Here is a 14,921-nt window from a genome sequence, read left to right on the forward strand (position 1 = left end):
TAGTGGTCGCCTTAGGTAGATAGGTCCGATCATTGTTCTGTGTTCCGGCATTCTGTGCAAGGGGGTCTTTTGAGTCGGGTGTGTTATCCTCTTTTGATGATATATCGATCTTGATTGGTAACTGTTTGTTGGGAGTGAGTGACCATATTTTTAAGCTGCTACTATTGTGTATTGATTGATTCTTGTCTGTGGGCGTTTCTATGGCATGCACAGTGTTTGCCGTCCCTAGTGAATTCCAAAATGTGGGTGACATAGGAATGATGTTATTTAAGTCCTCTGGTTCCTTGAATTTTCCATTGCCCTGAAAAGATAAATGAGGATAATCTGATGGTGATGGCATAGAATCAACAACTTCTTAAGGCAGGTGAAGAAGAACGCGGACAGTCAGGCTAGATTGAAAGTATCCCATGACTGTGCGAAAGTCATTAGGTGGGACAAAGATCCTGGATGGGGCTACTATTGTTAACATTGATCTTGCTATTGTTATCGTTAATGTTAACATCGCTATTTTCCTTTTTGCCGATGTTTACAGGAGAGTTGATATAAGTGTTTGTGTGGGAATTGATTTTTTTCCTCGTCATATCCAATACCGTGTTGGTTTTCCTAATATCACGTCTAATCGTGGTAATTTTGAATTTGTTTCCAATTTGCTGGGACATTTTAAATAAAAAGGAGCCCAATATAAATTTAGAATTTTTTAAGCGAGGTCAAGAGACCAGTATTTCCAATGGATGTACTACTTTTCAGCTAAAATAATTGATTTTGAAGCTAACTAATATCAGCTAATATATTTTACTGAATTGCTAAATAGAAGGAGCGAGAGGGTATTAATATGATGGATATTGTGAATAGTATCTTTCAATATAAATAGCACTGAGTTCATATAATGACCTGTAGGTTTACAGCCAAATTTAATCCTACCTTGAATTGTTTTTTCCCACTTCCAAAAATGTAATGTGTGATGTCAATAGTATATTGGATTTCTGCTTGGAGAATTGCTGGTCCTCGGCTGCAGGTCGTGTAACTTGGAAGGCAGCTAGGCATCGTCGGCTGGTCGTTAACGCTTTGCGGGCTGCTTGACCACGTCTACAGGACAAAACTGCTTGACGGGCTGCTATCTTCCTTTCAAAGTGTTGTGTACTGTGGGTGGTGGTGGTGTGATGCGGTTGATTGTCTCCTGAATTGGTGAATATACTACAACTCTGAGCTGAGATTACACGTCTGCTCCCTCTGAGAGTGAGCACGTTATTGTGAATGGAGGAATGGAATGAATGGAGTGATGGCCAGACAGACAACCACGCCGTTTTATATGCCTCAAACGCTTCCCTTCTTTATTTTTTTCACACCATCCCATCGTCTTCGCAAGGAATGCCTTCCACAAACACGATGAATTCTCTTGACTTTCTTGAAGGAGGCTATAAGCCGATTGCCATTCTTGTTACACCACATAATGCGTTGGGTTGGTCAATAGATCAAATGGGTTTGTAATCGATCCAACGTTTTACAAATTCGGGTTTGCCTGAACCGTTCGATCCAGCAATCAAAATGCTAAATGAATGGCAAAGATACAGTACCTCCAGACTTGGACGATCTAGCTTTTCGTCAATGACTTTGAGAACAGAGGAAGAGGTAGAAGAAGAAGGTGTAGCCATAGTGAAATGTTCACAATTACGAAAATAACATAAACAAGAGATTTTATACTTTTCAGGACACGTTTATTGAGTGTTAAAATTGCAATTTGACACGAAATACAGGAAGTACAACATTTTCGATGAATATTTCGTGTCCTAGCATTTCTAGTGACACTCTGTAATGCTCTTTGAGGCTCTACACTATTAACAATCGGGTGCATTTCGATGAGGTGGTGGTGATATCTGAGGTAGTTTGCTCAGGCATGTATGAGATCTGCAGGGTGGAAGATCTCCGGTAACACTTTTAAAAGCTAAATTTTAAGGGCCGTGTAGACTGTGGACTGGTATACGAAAACAAAATACATCACTTTCGCATCCGTAAGGTTTTACCTGCACATCATTACTTACTATGGTGGTCGTAGTGGCATCAGTAGAGAAGTGCCCATGTCGTGCCGAATTGATGATGTCGTAGGGTACGGCATCGATGCAATCGCAAGGCTCAGTATCACACTCGAGTTTATCACCGAAATGATACATTTTTCCAATGGGCGATTGATGATTTGGTGAGAGTAGATAAACGTACAATTTTCGGCGGTTCATAGGTTACTCTAAAGTTTTGATTCTTTCCCGACTGCAAAGCTTCTTTCAGCACACCAAAGTTCACCGCTTGACTTTGCAATTTCAGTGCAATTCTCCTCGCTTATCTTGGAATTCGTAGCGTAGTTTTTAGGACCGCCGCTAGCAAAACTCCGAATCTTGTTTTGGGGATGCTCGTTCGTCCAGGCACCTAAACGATCTCTTCGATCTAAGGGTGAGGATGATCAAGGCGATGGATGTAGATGCAACTGTCTGTGTCCAAAGCACAGTACACCATTTCCCCAACAAAATATTCAACTTGACGTTGGCAAACGAGTGTCTTCCTTCGTTTCTTTCGATGTGGCCTAAACTGATGCCTTCTTTTGAACGGTACTCCTATTTGAATTTGTCTTGTCTTCGAGAGTCTGACACCAGGAAAGATAGCCCCTGCCTTCTTGTTTTAGATTCAAAAAGGCGTCCATATAGCCCGAGAAATATCTTTCTGAGTTGTCATCGACCTTTTGGTACTTTTCTGCCTTGGGAAAGTGGTACGTTTCGTATACGTCTAACAGTTGGTATCACAGTTCCAAAGCATGTAACAATTCCACGCTGACCCATGTTCCTGTCAAAGTGCGTTTCTCCTTGGTGTGATGACAAGGCTGGTCTTGGTTACATGTTTCGGCTCAGGTACGAAAAAAGAAAAACTCCGTTAAGGTAAGACCAGATCGTACAGGTCGGTTGGAGGTAAGACTGTGCATTTAATTAAATCGTATTGATGAATGTTATTTACGTCAATGTGTACCATCAGTGGGTGCCCTGCTGAAAAGTGACGATATTTGCACACCCAAGGATACAGCCAACACACGTCCAGGTATTTGATTTCTTCTCCCTTCTCCTTATCTGAGCAGCATAGCAAACATATGGCACTCGTGAGTCCTCCAAATAAACTGTCTCGTTGGTATTGGGAGTCCATCAGGTCATAACATTCCCCGAAGCGTTTAAACGCATGATCGGCTTTCAAACGGCGGTCGTACTCGTTTGTTCCCAAATTTCAATGGCTCGGTATCCTTGTTGTTCTAACTTCAAACGTTGTTGACAAGTTTCCTCGAATAAGTCTTCCATGGCAAGATCTGAGGAAGGATTTTGCATGTCACGTTGAGGGTAACAAGTAGTGCATCCGTGAAAAAAATCATTCCTGAAACTCGTGCAAGATCTTAAGGTTTTCTATGTCCCAGCCATCCACCGAATTTGTTCCAATTTTCTTTTCGCCTCCTCCGTTTCTGGCATGTTGGATCCATTTGTTTTCCTTTTCACACAAGTAATGTAGCTAGCGCAGAGGTTTAATGGGGTATGACCGCAAGAGTGTTCTCAGGCATAAATCGCTCACGGTACTCTAAGGAGAACGTTTTGGCGATGGTATATGCTTCTTTCATGGGACTGATCCCTTCGTGCTCCATAAAAAGTTCTCGTGGAAAGGGTACCGAGCGTAGAAAGCTTCTCTTTGTTTGGTGCGTATGTTATCAGGGTCGTAAATGTGGCAGGACGGCGTGTTGATTGGCTTCGGTATTGAAAAAATAAGGAAATGTCCTTTGTCCGTTTCTGTTATCCCAACATTTTAGGCATTCGACTCAAAGGCATAGCCAAATAACTCAACTAATATAATCTTTAAACTGTACTTGTCCCACTTGCATGCAGATGATTTTAGCTCCTTTCTTGGTGCCTTTAAATCATTCGGTGCCTTGTTCTCTATAGTACTTATGAAGGAATTGTCCGTCGTATCGAGAGAAATTGTGAGCCATCACCGTGGCATAGCGATGACAATCTTTGTAATATTCAATGAGTTCGTGGCTCCACGTGTCGTCGATATTGTCTAAGCTGCAACGAGCGAAATCGGGAAACATGTTAGGTCCTCAAAAGATATTTTTCAGCTTCTCGATGTATCTTGTTTCAGTTGGTGCAATGAAAAAGATTCTTGGGTGCGCTTCTCAAAAGCCCGATGGCCAAGCAGAAATTAGGAATGTGGATGCCAGTCTGTTGCATATATTCGAAATCTAAAAAGATGAAATCCCCTTTCTTCTTGTCACCCTCTTTCTGTTTCAATTGGTATTTCTGAATGTTTAAATAATGTTCGAAGTCCAGGATTTGGTGACAAATATGTCCTGGTTTCTTTCCTTGACAAACGTGTGCTTTGGGATTAGTAGTGCCTATCAGTTCTGTTTCTCTTCGTTGTTTTGCTCGGTCCGATTTTCGAATGCACTCCCAGTCTCTTTTTCGTAGTGTAGTTCTTGTGGGCATACGTTCCTCTCACGACGATAGCCCAGTCTAAAGCACATCTGGTCATGAGTGTAGGTAATTTGGAGGATGTCGCGGTTGATGCTGCGATGTTCGTCCACCAATAACCCTTTCAGATGGGAAATGTGGGTCAAGTAAAGTGTACCTTTTCCATCGGTGATGTGAAATTGGTCGCTGGATCGCTGAACGTGTTAAATCATGTTGATGAATTTGGAACGTGTCAGTTCTTCTGGGCTGCTAATCGTGATCCAGAGGGGCGATTTCAAACTGTCGTGATCAATGGAGAGTCTCAACCGATCATCATCTTTTGGCTTGGCATTGTTGTTTTAGTGTGGTTGATGGTGAACCATTCTGATTTATCCAGCGGTAAGTCGGACTTTAAAATCTTTAAACTTCACCTTGTGTAAGTGTAAGCCTTGGCTCTAAATTTTCCGGAGGAACGTTTCTCCGTCTCTCGAATATGGTAATACCTTTTCAGGTGCTGCTGGTTGACTTTCGTTGGAGGTAGTCTCGCTTGGTCTGGACGTACACGTGGAAAGTGTAGATTCAGGCTCACTCACGTCACCTTCAATGGTGCTGGCATTAATACTGCCAAGATTTCATCTCGGGTACGCGGATATATGTCCCGTCCTGACCTCTTATTTTCTTCTCCCTTCTCATATATATATATATATATATATATATATATATATATATATATATATATATATATATATATATATATATATATATATATATATATATATATGGCTTGTGCCTTACATAAGAGTATTGATGCAACTCTCGAGCAGTCAAGAAGGTGGAAAAGGCCTCGTGGATCGATTTTCTGATCAAAGCTTTGCGAGGCGGCATACAACAGTTTACTCCAGGGAAGGCAACGGACTACTCCTCCTTTCGAGATAAAAAGTCCAGCTACTTGTTATATCTACCAGAAGAAAGGACATTGGGCTTCTGAATACCCACAACATCAAATCAAGACACGAGTAAAGAGAGACAAAGGTCACGATAGCTGTTATAATTGTCAGGAGAAAGGACATTGGTCTTCAGAGTGCCATAAAAAAGAGATCCGATCAAAGAAACAAGAGGAGAGGGTTTCCGAAAATGAAGAAGAATCATCCGAAAAGGAAGAAGAAGAACCCATGCCAGTCAAGAAAGATAAGAAAAGAAGACAAGAAGAAAAATGTGAAGAAGAGGAAAAACCTATTGTAGTGAAGAAATTCAAAAATTTTAAAACGAAAGAGTGAAAATGGAAGAAGGAAAAGGACATTTGATGATGCGAAATTTCATTGTAACTTCTAAAAGAGAGAATATACCAGAAAGTAAACGCAAGTGTCCCTTGGTCTTGATTTTTATCATAAGGACCTAAACTTACGCACTCACAGACGTTAATCGTTCAATGATCATGGGAAAAAAGGAATTTAACTTGATTTAGCAAACGTTGAGTAGTCATACTTTTCTAGAGAGGTGGGTGGCGCTGAAACCGTTGGGAGTTGTGATTGAATAACAAACTCATGAAATGGAGGCAATGAGCTTGAACTGCCTTATATTCTTGACACGGCCAAGTCCTACTTCTTCACCTGCTACTGTCAATGATTGGGTAGTGATCGCTGCTGCAGCCAATGGTCTCTGAGGGGTAGTCAGCGTAGAGGGATTGATTTCTGGGATAAAATGTTCGGCTCAGGGTGGTTTTTTTTTCTCTTTGGTAGAGTTAAGGACGTCTGATACATTTGTGTCAAGTATCTTAAGTCTGCCAAAATGCATCGTTACCGTTTGACCTTTACCGTCCTTTTTCTCTCCTTTGCATTTCTCTTCTCTTCTTTTTCTTCCTCTCGTTTTTTTTTCTTCCTCTTCTTGTTTTTGCTGCTGAATGACAAAGGCTTGTTTTGCTTCTTTATGCTGTTGTAAAAAATACTCCAATTCTTCATACTGCCTCTGTCTAAATTCCTCTGCTTAGGTACGGAAGGAGAAGGTGCTGTAGGTACTGGAACCAGTACAAATTCATTTGTCGTCTCCACCATAGGCGCACCCCAATACACTGACTTCTTAGTTTCCGCTATGCTCCAGCTATGTCGTATCCATTCACTGCGCACGGACGCCGGCGCACCAATTGAGTGTGTGGCCTCACACGTACTTCTCTTCTGATTGGAAGAGAGACTCTGTGTTCTGACTGGATTTACTAATGAGCGTTTGAATTGGTGCAACATGTCAATTTGTTTCGATCAGCCCTTAGAATATAAATGCCAGTGGCTCGCCTCATTGTATTCACCTGTTTTCATGACAAGATCTAGACAAACGTTGAGTCGTCTACCCTAATATTGCAGATGCTGTTCAGCCCGGACTACCCCACGTGTGTGAAAACATCATGGGCTATCACGAAGATAGCATACGGCTATTTGGAAGAGAAGGATTTATGTGGAGAGGCAAGCCTGTCTGAAATGAGTCTTGATTTTCGGTCCGGCTGTCAGACGAAGTTTAAGGAAGTGAAGGAGACCAGTGCGATGATCATTATGTTAACGCGTCAGGGTTAACAACCACAATAGTCCGTTTTAGGTCCACTCAGTTGCCTGAAAATATATACTCATTGCAAAACCTGTTTTAAATCTTTATATTGTAAAAGTATTTTTTGGTTAATTTCGTATATCGACGTTTTGTTTATCGCTATAAAACCCTTTGTACTTTTAAAAACCCATTTGTTCCTATGAACATTATATATAACATTTTCCATACATACTTTGAGTAGCACGTATTGCGGTCAACTAGAACACTTTTACTAATTCATTGCCCGATTAAGGTTAGCTGCTTGTAACACTGTTGACATTTTTGTCCCTATAAACTGTTCTGTCTCTATAAACCAGATGACGTCACTCATGTTAATTTTTATTGTGTCCCTAAAAAAATCCGCCATTTTCTCTATATAAAAACATGTCCCTCGGTCATCACACATAACTACTGCCACGTGCCCCCTTTTTAACTCCATTAGAGTCTGGAAAAATCAATAGACGCAGAACGAAAAGGATCAATTTAATAGTTTTCGTTTTCTTAAAGGAAACAGGAAATAATATTAATAGATGAAAGGCATCTCCATTTGCGATAACGATCCATATAATTAGGTTTGTGGGGAAAGGAAGGAAGGAGGAAATACCGATAGATAAACAAAGAAAACAAAAGTTCATTGAATAGATGCTAGAATACGTCATCAGTGTTTAATCTTGGGATGTTGACACTTATTAATTTAAATTGTAATCTTGGAATATTGGCACTGTTAATAATTCAATGTTTAATTTTGAGATATTGACACTTCTATTAAATAATTGTGTCATCTTGAGATATTTAAACATTTATTAATCCAAAGCGTTATCTCGAGATATTGACACTCATCAATTCAATGTATAATCTTGGTATATTTACATTTTTTAATTCAATGTGTAATCTTGAGATTGGCGAATAAGAAATACTCTCTAAAATAATAAAGAGAAATAAGCTTTACGCAACCTTCTTTCTTTTAGTTATTGTTCCGCGCTTCAGTTTTTCTTTTAATTCAAGAATATTAACATTACTTGTTATGTATTGTGTGTTTAACTTTCTTCCATGATTGTAGATAGTAATTGTGTGTTAAAACTTTCTTCCGTGATTGTAGACTGTAATTGTATGTTTAACTTTTTTCCATGATTGTAGATTGTAATTATAATTTGTAGGCAACATATTACATAGCTAGATTTTTCCATGATTGTAAATTAATTTGATAAGACGATTTTTGTAAAGCTGTTTATTTACATTTGAATTCCGGACATTAGTCTTCCCCTTGGAAAAAACATAGTCTTCCTGGTGTTTTTCAGGCAGTTTGCTAAATATTAAGGTAAACATCCCTGACCTTGTTTACAAAGTTGATGGAAACTTCCACTGTAAATGACCTAGGTCAGAGCATTGTGTTGGGCCATAATTCAGGTGACAGTCTATACATTAGTTGCAGTAAACAAAATTATTTCATTCCTATTTTAACAATTGTCTAGTGGAATCAGTCTATTCGTTATACTTTGAGAGGATTTATTTACTTAACTTATTCATTGGAATTACATTGTGCCTACTGACTGTTGGATTAAATCACTATTTTTGGATTATTGTGAATTCATTCAAGGAAATGCCGGTTTATGCCATTTTGATGCGTCAAGACTGTTGATACATTAGTTCATTCAGTTCTATCGACACATCAGCATATTCAGTACTGGAATTCATTCCGAACGCTATACCTCTGGATAGAACGTTTAGTACTATTTGGGATTTAATTCACAATACTGTAATTTTCTTTTAATTTTTCACTTTGCATTCTAGGGAAATGCATTATTTGTTGAATTTTTCTCAAATGAATGAGCTTTTTTTCTGTTACTTAGTTTAAGACCAAAGAGTCGTAACGGACTAAATTAAAATAAACCCAGATTATTTATTGTCTTTCATACATTGCTATATGACAAACTCTCTCTAGAAGGATGAATGTATGTTTCCCATGAGTCTATTAATGAGCTGACACTCCCGAGCAGTCGGATCCTCGACGCACAGCAGATGGACGATAGCTCTGAAAGAAGTGATAATTCGACAGTCTACAAAATAAGATGTATCAGAATATCCTATAAATTAAATTAAATAAATTGAAATCAAATAAATTGTATTCGAAATCTACAGGATTGTATACAGCACAAATTTATAAGTTTAATTTGTGTCACACAGGAAGACACAACAGTGATTTTTGTTTTGCTTTTAAAGAAGGCGACACATATCGTGTTAGGTATATTTGATTTAATTTATATTTGATTTAATTTAATTGTTTGTTAGTTTTGAAATCTTTTTTTTTTAAATTTCATTATATGTCAAAATAATGTAGTTTTGTTTACTTGGAACTCGATACTTTTCAAGAAAATAGTTTGACCTTGACTGTTCATTTGTTAACACTTATATCCGACCTAGTTCCTGACCTTAATTCAGAAATCAGTGAGAGAAGTAAACACCTTTTTATTTTTTTATCTTATTCTTAGAGTAAAATGATTGGTTCTTCTCAAGGTTATACTGGGACTACGTGCTTTTATGCGTAAATACTTCTTGAAGGTTCTGGAAAGTTGACCCTCATCCGGGAATTTGTTTTGCGTTACGAGTTACTGTATAATCATTGTTTATAGAGATATCTCTCAGTGGGGCTTCTAAACACTAGGACGAAAAGGTGTTTCTTTTGTTGTGTCATTTTGGGAATTTCATTTTAATGTTTATGCGAATTATTTGGATTCAAAAGGTATTTTTTCCCAGGACGCATATGAGTGCTCATACAGAATTCTTGGACAAAGACATTTCATTCAATTTTATTGGGAAATTCAAACACCGGATATTGTTTTGTGAATAACACAGAACTGAAAACTTACACCACAAAGGATACAGTGTACGTCATCGCCTTCCATCTTGGATTTTTCGTTGGGAATCGAACTTGGATTCATTAGAACATTTCATTATTACGACTTCTAAAATTTAATTTGTTGATTATTCTTTGATTATATTTGGAATTGATTCTTAAAACCGTAAGTCCTTATTTTTTTCGTTTTTTACAGAGTTTTTTCAGCGAAATAAATTATTTGTTGTTGGAAAATTTTAACTCGTTTTGTCTGATGGATAAACTGCACTCCCACGGTCGTGCAGTATTTCTATCCGAAAAACTCGTTCATATTTTCCCACACAAATGCAGTAACATATATAGAAACATTTATGCATCTCGTGGTATATCAGTGATACAGCGTACATACTGTAAATACATTCAATATTTATCGTATGCTTGTATTTGTGTTCGTTAACTTTACATTGTCAGAATTGTGCTGTATTTTACAACACTGAACATCTTGATATTGCACCACGTGCACGACACGTGTGCCTGAACTTAGTATATTGTATTAGGAACTACTTGGCAAACAAACCATGTACACTCATGTGAAGACGTTTTAGGTTTGGGTTGATTAGATTTGTTTGTGAATGAATTAAACAAGATGTTTCGCCCATTTGAATGTGTGTGTGTGTGTGTGTGTGTGTGTATGTGTCCCGCTAATATGTATGCAGTGTGACAGTTTATAGTGATGTCTAGTGCCAGATGTCTAGCACTTGGGCATCATGCCGCAGACATGTAGCATCATGTCCCACCCAGTCACATTATTCTGACAATAGACCGACGAGTCCTACCATTAACCTCTTAAAACTGAGCACCAAGCGAGGCAGCTGCTAGTACCCGCTCCCTCCCGTATCCAAGGCGGACGTTCTAACCATTTGGCCAGCGGAGCGGTCCCATTGGAAAGTACAGATGATAAAGTTACTTTGGACGAGTTCACTGAGTCAGAAACCAAACTTCCAAACAAGCACACTGATGAACGTGATATTCGCAACATTAAGAAGAAGAAAAAACTGAGACGTAGAAATTGAAAATATCGTTGTGATCATTGAAACAGTTATTTAGGAGAACTGTCCATAACTGGCTGAAAGGACTGTCACACAGCAGCTGCTTTGCAATATTCCAAGTTAACTTTTTTGATACAATGTTTTGGATAGAGGCTATCGACAAAAAAGTTAACTTGGAATATTGCAGGTCATATCATAGATGGGATCCCTCCAAATAACATGCATGTGACAAGGCATAAACATGTCTTCGTTAGCTGGTAATAAGTATGGCAAATAAATACACTTACATTTTTCATCCTGAATTGCCTCAAACTGTACTTACTTGGTAGTTCTGCAAATCCCAATTACATGAGCTATGCTATGGGTTCTAACACTTGATTACGCACCGCGAAATTATACTGTAATTTCGACGACATTTCCATCTGCAAGAACATTCTGCATAAGGCGCTCAAAATAGAATGAACATGACATTTCATAGCGTCTTTTTGAAAGAGTTCATATTTTCTCACATTATCATTCCAAACATTCAAGAGACCAGAAATACACATGCAGCTTCGTCAAGACCCATCCCTCCCTGTTTAAATCCCAGACAGATGTACTTTGTGTGGAACTGACACAGCTAAGCGGATTTGAGTAGGATCGACCAAAAAACAACAACTAAAATGCATACACACCCAACAAAACGAACAAACAAGCAAACAAGTAAACCAAAATCTATTTATTCCAGACCAAGTGGAAAAGCTGTTGCAACGCACATCCATTCACAATATGACTCCAAAATTTCATGACTCCAAAGACTCCAAATTTCATGACTCCAAATTTCATGACTCCAAAGACTCAAAAATTTCATGACTCCAAATTTCAATGTTAAGTAGACCAAAACCATATTTTTTTTAAAAAACTAATGTCGAGCGCACGACTAAGTTCAAAGGTAGCTGGGCGGTGCTAGGTGCGCATTAATATTGTTATTTTCTATTGATGAATCTATGGTTGTGCATTTATTTTGGAATAGAGCATAAATTCAATTACTTTGTTTCTTGTAGTGTGGTTTTTATATTATTATTAAACCTTAGGTAGAATAAGAAAATCAGTATATAATACAAAGGTTACTGCATTTGTATGTGAAAATATGAACCCGTTTTCTCGGATGAATACTTTTCTCCGAAAGGTCTTGATATATTAATCCGAGAGAAAAAACAACACTCGTTTATATTTTCTCATACAAATAGAGTAACCTATAAATACCATGTACATTAACAATAGCGATGCTTTTATAGGGGCTGGCATAAAGCAATTTGATTTGCCAATTCTATTGGTATATCAAATTATAATACGCATACATAAATATTGTTTCAGCATTAAGTTGCATTTCAGCAGTATGCTATCGCTCCTATATTCTCTAAATATGTGAAGAGTTTCCACTGATAAATCATTAGCGTTGTAATAAAATAACGATAAAATAATAATTCCCGTCTTCTAAGTGAATTGAACATGGTGCGTCTCTGTCTGTCTGTATGTCTGTCTGTCTGTCTGTCTCTCTGTCTGTCTCTCTCTCAATCTCACGCATAAAGAGAATAAAGGGAAGTATGTGGAGTGAGAGAAGAAAAAAGAAAAACTGAACTTCGTAATGGTTAAGTTGTGAACATTCCATGAGAACTCATGGATAACTATAAGTGTTTTAATGTAGTGTTCACGATACCAATGATACAAAGTAGCATTAGCTAGCCAAGATTTGTACGGTACGCAATCTATTTAATGCTTTGTTGATTTTTATATCTTTCTTCGTGTTTTATAAAACCCGTTAAAAAGGGTCTAGAAACATTATTTAACATTAAAATGTCACAGACCTCCGTCAACCATTCTCTATCACTGTGTGGGTCGGTAAAGCAGCAGACTAATCGACTAATAAAGAAACATAGGGATGGGCAATGGATAAATGTCTTTAATGGAATGTCAGTACGTATTACCAGTCTCTCTCTCTCTCTCTGGACCGTTGTAGAAATGTATTAGCGAAGATTTGTTAAAAACGAGCGTGGCAGATTTGCATCTATGTCATACGACGATGTCTATGGAGCTATGAGTGATGGAAAAGGTAGTCACACAAAGCAACGGAAAGAGGGAAAAGTGAGAAATGGAGGATAGTATGGTTGGTAGCAGTTTTAATTAGATGAACTGTAAGTAGTGAATGGGGTCACCCTACGTACAATGGGAATTAGCATTACAGGGACCCCTGGGTCACTCTACGTACAATGGAAATTTAACATGGCGAAAAATCGTGGGTCACTCTACGTACAAGGGGAATTTAACATGGCAATAAATCGTGGGTCACTCTACGTACAAGGGGAATTTAACATGGCAATAAATCGTGGGTCACTCTACGTACAAGGGGAATTTAACATGGCAATAAATCGTGGGTCACTCTACGTACAAGGGGAATTTAACATGGGAATAGAGTTTAGGGACAAAGGGAATGGAACATGGGATTTTTTTTTTAAAAAAAATTTTAAAAAAGGGGTAGGCAATTCAAAGGCTATCTCTTTTCGAGATATATGGCTGGCCCTGAAAAGGGCCTTTGGGTTTTCTTCTTCTTCTTCTAATTTCTTCTTTTCCTCCACCAAGTTCTTATTTTATCTCCTACACTCTTCTTCTCTTTCTTTTTTTTCTTCTCCTCCTCTTCTATCTTCTCTTCCTCCTCTTCTTTCTTCCTCTTTTCATTTTCTTCTTCTTTTTCAATTTTTTCATTCCATTCTCTCATCCTTATCCTTTCCTCTTCATCCTCCTTCTCCTCCTTTATTTCTTTCAACAGATCACTGATGATTACCTTCATTTTTCGTAAATTGTTTATCTCCATCTTCACTCTATGGGGACTATATGAATAGTGATCCTCGTTTAGGTTAACCAACATTTGCTCAAACATTCCTAAATTGTCTATCACGTTTTGCAATTTTTCCATTTTGTTAAGGTGGTTTGAAGCCATCTTCTTTTTTATTCTTTGCAGAATGGTTTGAACCACGAATACTGTGGGTTCTTATACAAAAAGCACGGACGTGATGGAAAACATCCCCCTAAAAACATAAAATTGATCTTACCTAGATCATAACCCAACAATGTGCGAACGTGAAGGAAAACATCCCCACTTTTCTCATTTCTTATAATCAAACCCGAACTATACTCTCCACATACTCTAAGAAACAATAAAGAAACCCATAATCTACTATTCACACAAACATACCTGAGCTCTTACAAACACAAACACAAACACACAAACACATACCCTCACATTTTTTAAAAAGAGTTAGTGTTTATAATCACACTACTCTACCTACACACATTGGCAAATGGATCGTTATTTCTTTTCTAGAGTATTGGGTAGCCCTGAAAAGGGCTGTTTTGTTTGGAACTTCATGGACACCTAGTTAATGGTGGCACCTTCCAGGCCTGGCGCCACATACACATCTTATCCCCCAGTTACTTTTTACCTTTTGGGGGGAGAGAGCAGAGGCAGGATATGTCGCTTCAGAATCCCAATTTTCGCTCTCTGGGATTTTGAAATTTCTTCTCTCCTTTTCCTCCTCCTCTTCTTTGTTTCTTCTTTCCTCTTTATATCTTCTTTCTTCTTCTTTGTTTCTTCTTTCCTCCTCTCTTATCCTTCCCTCCTCGACAATGGCTTCCGCGGCCAGTTCATTTAATATGCGCCTGGCATATTCCAGATGCACATGAAGCTCCAACAGTTTCTCAAGTCTCGTGTTCATTTTTTTGGTGTTGATCAATCAACAAGGGTAGCTGGACTGCCGAACGAGTTTCAATTTATACTGAAAGCGCGGACGTGAAGGAAAACATCCCCCCTAATAACATAAAATTCATCTTACCTAGATCATGACCAAAATCAACAACAACGCGCGGACCTAAAAGAAACACTCGCTCACTTTTTTATGCTACCCATCACTTCAATAGACTATCCACATACTCAAAGCAATCCAATCTAACCCCAAATATACACCT

At 38.3% G+C, this 14,921-nt stretch overlaps 1 protein-coding gene and 1 long non-coding RNA gene across 3 annotated transcripts in view; one reads left to right on the top strand and one right to left on the bottom strand.

Moving 5' to 3' along the window:
• Positions 1 to 8,770, top strand: part of LOC149798843 (uncharacterized) — a 64,275-nt gene extending 55,505 nt beyond the window's left edge. The window contains exon 4 of the long non-coding RNA XR_016421036.1: positions 6,821 to 8,770. This is a non-coding gene — a long non-coding RNA (uncharacterized LOC149798843). The remainder of the gene's footprint in view (positions 1 to 6,820) is intronic.
• A 153-nt stretch (positions 8,771 to 8,923) lies between these two features.
• The window catches only part of LOC149798844 (ADP-ribosyl cyclase/cyclic ADP-ribose hydrolase-like), a 48,246-nt gene continuing 42,248 nt past the window's right edge, over positions 8,924 to 14,921 (bottom strand). For both annotated transcript variants that reach the window (XM_089957743.1, XM_089957745.1), the window contains exon 8: positions 8,924 to 9,069. In XM_089957743.1, the coding sequence (XP_089813869.1) occupies positions 8,976 to 9,069 (94 nt within the window). In that variant the 3' untranslated portion in view covers positions 8,924 to 8,975. The remainder of the gene's footprint in view (positions 9,070 to 14,921) is intronic.

Source organism: Sinohyriopsis cumingii, chromosome 5 (assembly GCF_028554795.1).
Source record: "Sinohyriopsis cumingii isolate HCF-2022 chromosome 5, ASM2855479v2, whole genome shotgun sequence".
Taxonomy (NCBI): Eukaryota; Metazoa; Mollusca; class Bivalvia; order Unionida; family Unionidae; genus Sinohyriopsis; species Sinohyriopsis cumingii.